The 6,119-nt window shown below is 52.9% G+C and overlaps 1 protein-coding gene across 1 annotated transcript in view; it reads right to left on the bottom strand.

Moving 5' to 3' along the window:
• Positions 1-1,109, bottom strand: part of GBX2 (gastrulation brain homeobox 2) — a 2,611-nt gene extending 1,502 nt beyond the window's left edge. The window contains exon 1 of the mRNA XM_010577997.1: positions 1,061-1,109. Coding sequence (XP_010576299.1) covers positions 1,061-1,109 — 49 coding nt within the window. The remainder of the gene's footprint in view (positions 1-1,060) is intronic.
• Positions 1,110-6,119: the final 5,010 nt, after the last annotated feature.

The raw sequence follows: 6,119 nt of genomic DNA, 5'->3' as shown, positions 1-6,119 counted from the left end.
CCCCGACGGGGCGGCCCACACGTGAGCACCCACTCTCACCCACCCCCACCCCCACGCGGGTCGCCCCGCCGGGGACCCACGCCGCTCCCGGGGACCTCCGTGGGCTCCCCAGGGCGTGTGACAGCCCCCATCAGACACAGCAATTTGGTGCCTCCAAAGCGCTGAATCCCCCCTTTTTTAAAAAAAAAAAAAAAGTCCACTATTTTATTCACGCTTTTCTTCCCCCCCCCCCTTTTTTTTTGGTGAAAAGCCCCCAAATAGGCTCCATGTGGTTCTGGGTAAAGTCAGCCCCTGGCTTGGCTTTGAAATTGCTTCTGCAATTATGTAAAAGAGCCATTCAGCAACACGGCGGAATTAAAAGCGGTGGAGGGCTGCTCCCTTTTCTCCGGCGAGCCTCTCATGTTGGCCGGCTCAAAGCCTTTTCCAACACGACGTCTTTGGCGAGGACAAAAGCTGGAACAAAAAAAAAAAAAAAAAAAAGGAAAAAGAAAAAAAAAAGCCCCCAAACTTGTAAATTGAACGTCAAGGGAACTTTACACAATTTCAAAGGCCATAAATAATGATAAAGGGACCAGGCGAAGAGGCAAACCCAGGCAATTAATGGAGGTTCCCAAGCAAAGATCAAGTGGTTTGGAAAATAAAATTAAATGCAAAAAAAAGAAAAAAAAAAAAAGGAGAGGAGTTGGCTGGGGGTGGGATCCCTCCTGCCTTTGGGGAGTTGAAGCCTTCCCGGGACAATGGTGCTGGCTGCGCCTCTGGGCTTGGTTTTGGGGGGCTTTTGGGCACAACCCCCGAGTAAAAGTGGCTTCTGGGGGGGTGCCCCCCAAAACCAAGGGTCAGTGGGAGATCCTGCTCCTGCCTGGCCTGCCTGCTTGGGAAGCCCTTAATGACCAGCCACTCATTTTTAGCTAATCGATGCTCATATTTTCCGGAGCAGAATGGCAGAGGTCAGACCAGGGGGGGCTGCACACCCTGAGAGGAAGGTGACTCCCCCCTCATGGCAGGCGGACCGGTGAGTGCCAAGGGTGGATACAGCAATGGTCTGTGCCCCAAATCCTACCCCTCTCGGCCAGCCACCCTTCAGGCCCCCCAAAACCCAGAGGGCACATGGGGGCAAGGCAAGGGGTGAGGGGGTCCCTCCAACATTGGCACAGCTGCATGTCCCAAGGGACCCCCCCCCTTAGTGATGGGGGCTTTTACCCCCCCAAAATGGGGTTTGTCTCCTGGGGGGGTCACAACCTCTTGCCCGGGCCTCAGCAAGTGGCATTTGCAGCCTCCCCCCCCCCAAAAAACCCATTTGCTGCTGATTCCCACCACTGCAGCTCAGCAGCTCCCCCAAATGAGGTCTGGGTGCTGCCCCCCACCCCATGCTCAGATATCTGGGTCAGTTTATCCCTCCACATTTCCAGCCAACATCTGAAACCGTTCTTTTCTTGGCAGAAATGATTATGGGGGGTTATTGCTTTTGGGCCTTAGCATAGTTTCACCACCCTGTCCTACATCTGGCTCCCCAACCCCATTTTGCCACAGCTATTGGGGTGCTGAGCCCCACTGGGTGCCTGGAGTGGGAGTTTTGGGGTCCCCCCCTCCCCAATGCCACGTTTCTGCCAGAGAGAAAATTTTTCCCAGCGATGTGGCAAATGGGACAGGGTGGATGGCCATCGAAGCAGCTGTGTGATGGATTTGGGGGGGAGGTATGTGTATGCGTGCACATGATTTTGGGGCCCATCTCTGACTTCAAGGGACTGGGAAAAGTTTACTTATACAGCTCATTTCCATATGTCCCAGCTCCGTCTTGCAGAGGCCACCATATGTGTGGTAGCGCGGCGCTCGGGATTTTTCCCAGCACAGCACCAGCGAGGTTTTGATCTCCCCCGTCGATGCTTCGTAGCTGCACGCGTGGTTATTTCTCTCAAATATTTTTTTTCCCCTTTCTCCCCCCTTCCCCATCATCTAGTAGGCGTCATCGGATTGCAGCCCCTCTCCTGCCTCCCGCTCCTTCCAACTGCAGCGGATGGAGCTGAGCGAAACCCTCCAGCCCCCCAAATCAGCAGCATCCCCCGCTCCTTCCAAACCCAACTAGAGCGGGCTGGAAATCCTTGTGGAAAAGCAAAGCTTTCGTTTAAATAGAAAAGTGGGGGGGGTTGGGGGTGTGTGTGGAAAATCATCTCTTTTCAGGAAACTGCGTTAGATTGCGGAAAGGGGAGATAATTAGGCATGGTAATCTGGCAGGGCATGGAAATGTGTACCAACACCCAGATCCTGCAGCTGTTTTTATTGTCAGCCCTCTTCAAAATTTGCCCACAAACAAGTGCCTTTGCAAGACGGGAGTATTATTTCAGACGAGAATAGCCTTTTTGTTCGGCACATAATTAGCTGATTTTTCTCCCGGAGAAAAACGTCGGCGATCTCTGATTGTCGGAGAAGCAACCGGAGCGTGATTGTGTCTGGGAAGTGTAACAGGCGGGAGGGAGGCAAGGGGCAGGCAGGGCAGGCAGGGCAGGCAGGGGAACCCGGCCAGCCACCCCCACACCCCACGGAGGGACCCCTACCGCCACTGGGACACGGCAAGAGCCTTTCCCAGGGGCTCTAAATCTGAGTATATGGGAGAAATCGGTATTTTGGAGGGTCATGCTTGGCTGGGGGGGGGGGGGGGGCAGAAGCCCTTTTCCCCCTGGGCCGTAGCGTGGGTGCAGACCTGGTCCAGCTCCAAATGTGGCACCCAGGGGCTGCTCAGGGAGGCTCCCACATCACCCCGAGTAGGGACTGTGGAAGAGCAGGTGGCTTCTGGTAGGTTTTGCCCCCCCTGCCCCAAGCCCTTCCCAGGAAAGGAGCATCAGATCTGTAGTGGCATCTTTGAACTGGGCAGATTGCGGGGGGGGGGGCAGTGTCTGTGACTCTGGCGGCCTCTTGGCTGGCAAGTGCTAAATAAACCGTGGGCTTTTCCCCCAGATCGGGGTAGGGAGGAGGTACAGCTTTTCGGAGCGAAGAAGTGAAACAGGGGAACCGGGAAGGAAGAGGAAAACTGGGGGGTGCTCGAAGCCTTCCGGCTGTGGGTCCGTAGGGTGGCAGAGGTCAGAGCATCCCTTCGCCCGGGATGGTGGCTCGACCCACCGTGTGCCCGGGGGGGCTGATGGCTGCTCCTTTGGGCACCTCCAGCCTGTTCGTAGGGAGCTGTGCTGTGGGGTTTCCGTGGGGCACACGGGTTCGTGTCCAACCTCCCACCCGGCTTCGGGGTGGGGGGGTGGTGCTGGTGGGATGTGTTATTTGGAGCAAGGTGCTGCTCTCTGAGGCTGCTGGGCCATCGCGGGGGGGGGGGCAGCTTTGTTTTGCAGAGGCTGACAAAATCAGTGACTTTATCAAAAGCAAAACTCAGGCTTGTGGAGACCCTAGCGAGGTAATTCTTGCAAGACCCTCTGCCTTCACCGCGGAAATTTTAATTGCATGGGAAACGTCACCAAAAGCATCTCACCCTACTGTGCTTTTAAAGTGATTTTTTTTTTTCCCCCCTAGGGAAGAGGGGTGGGCAAGGAGGGAGACCATGAGCAAAACTACCCCCCCCCCCCAAAATCAGCCTGTACTTAATGATGGAGGGATTAGGTGTGAGCGCTGAATCCCAAAATAAGGGATGCTGACGGGGGCTCTCCATCCTTACACCGTCACCCCTTGCAGGCAAGGGCTGCAGGAGCCGGGAGTAACAGGGATGGGGAGGGGGGGGAAGAGCAGGATTTGGCCCTCGGCAAAGGCGCGCTGGCTGGGTGCGGAGGGGTGCGGAGCCGGGGGGGGTCCTGCCGCCGGATGCCACCCGCAGCCCCACGCGTGCCTGCTGCAGCCCCGGGACCCCCCTCCCGCCTCCCCGCTTCGGCTTCCAAGCAGGGGAAAAGAAAAAAACCCCAACTCGCCCCAACCCAACTCCAAACCCCTTTATTCGTCGTTTAATCCCATTAACTCCTTCGCGTGTTCCCGTCTGAACGCATTTCAGGCTGGGAACTCGCGGGGGGGGGTGTCCTCTCCCCGCAACTTCCACCCCACGCACGGGAGATGTGCTGCTGAGTTGTTTAGTTTTGGCTTTGGGGGTTGGTTTTTTTTGATGGTTTATTTTTTTCTGTGGCTCCCCCCCCCCCCCCCCCCCTTTTGGGGGGTTTGTTGGGTGTTTTTTTAAACAAACTTGAAGGCGCTCGGGATTTTCGGGTTAGGAAAAAGGAGGGTAAAAGGGCAAAAATAACGCCGTGCAGGTTAAAAAAAAAAAAAAAAGAAAGAAAGAAATTTGGCTTCGGTAATCGCAGTTCATAGCCCGAAATTCGTTCGGATGAGGGGAGATAAGCTTCCCCCCCTCCCCCTTTTAAATTGATATGTATTTAAATAACCGGAGTCCAAATATTTTAAGAGCACTAAAGGAGACCTTAATAAAACGCATCGGTACGGAGGGATTATCTCTAGCACCGGAAAACCACCCGCACACACACACGCTCTCGTTCACGGCTTTTCTCGGAATATAGTTGAGAAATCCACCAGTTTAAAAATCCCGAATAAAAGTCTAAAATATTCCCAGGTCAGAGGGGCACCGTCTCATTAAAACCAGCGCGGTCCTGAAACTGCACTGCAGACATTAAAGTGCAGTATTTTTCAATTAGAGCTGACGAATTCAATCAAAATTCCATAGATTAGGATGAAATGAGGCATGGGTCATTTACAGGGGAATTTAATTGCAGAGCCATTAGACAAATAGTATATTTGCCATTCTCACATTATCCATCATTTTAGACATCAATAGAAGGAACAGCATCTTTACTAATACAGCAGCACTTCCCAATCTCTGCCTGTAAACACTCCCTTTCCCCACAGCTCCTGATTATATCTGATTTCATTTAAAGCCATGGGGGATTATAAATGTTCCTGCAATCAGGTTCATTAGGACTTCAAAAATCTCATTTCTGATTTGTATTGCTTTGCGGATCACCCGCCTCAGCGCAGCCTGCGCGATGCCTCTCTCGGCTTTAAAAAAAAATAAAAATACAAATAATAAAATAAAAAATCAAATGCTATTTCATTACGACTTCGGGGCTTCATTATCACCCCGATGAGCCCCTTTTCAGCCACCGAGAAGGTAATGGGGAGCAAGCCCGGCTTCCCACCGGGACCCCCCCCAGCACCCCTCCCTTCGTCCCCGCAGCCGCCCCGGAGGGGCCCGATCCTGCCCGCGGCAGCGGCTTCGCAGGGACCCCGGAGTGGACAAACACCCGACGGGTCGGCAAAGCCTTTTTTGGGGGGTGGGGTGGGTGTTCTCCTTAATTCTCCCCAGCTGTTTAACCAGCTCCTTGCAAACAGAGACGTGTGTGCATCAGGGCGGGTAATTCTTATTATTTGGAAATTATTTTGCAGCCGCTGCCGGCCGGGACCATCGGCTGTTTATTGCTGCAGGGTGGAAAACCGAGACGGACCAGCCCCCGCCACAAGAAAAAACAGGCGAAGAGCGAAGGTCTCTGACATTTTTTCCTTAATAGCAGCGTAATATTAACCGCCTTTCATAAAAGACGCGCATCCAGATAGACTTAAAAAAAAAAAAACCAACCACAAACCACTACGCCAACAGAAAAGCCTTCATTTCACCCAAATGTATGGTGTGCGCAGCTCTGTGTTAGCTGCCTCAGTAATTTAATTGGAATGAAACGTGAAAAATGTGTCATTTTTTGAAGAATTTATGCATCGCTTCCTGGAAATCTCATTGTCTTAACTAGCAGCCTACTGTGTTCTGTTTAGCAGGCATAATCGCATTTTTATGTGTCTCCGTATTATAAGTTAATGTGACCTCTCGTCTTTAGCTGCTGGAAAAAAAATAATAAAAATGATCCTTTCCCATAACATCTGCATTAAAAAAAGGCGACGGCAGGAGAGAAAGAAAAAAAAAAAAAAATCTCTTCCCAAAATCTCCTTTGCCCGCCCGCCAAAGTTATCAGCCCAAGCGGGCGAGCCCGCAGGATCACCCCGCCCCGAGCCCCGCCCGCTGCGCTCCCACCGCCGCCGGCAGAACGGCTTAAACCCGGGGCGGGGACACACCCCCCCCCAAAACCCCTAAAAGTAATTTTTTTAACGGTTTTTCCCTTCTTTTCTTTTGGTTT

This window comes from Haliaeetus leucocephalus, unplaced genomic scaffold (assembly GCF_000737465.1).
Source record: "Haliaeetus leucocephalus isolate CR32 unplaced genomic scaffold, Haliaeetus_leucocephalus-4.0 Scaffold587, whole genome shotgun sequence".
Lineage (NCBI taxonomy): Eukaryota > Metazoa > Chordata > Aves > Accipitriformes > Accipitridae > Haliaeetus > Haliaeetus leucocephalus.
Note: the sequence above shows the minus strand (reverse complement) of the source record. Positions and strands in the feature narration are given on the sequence as shown.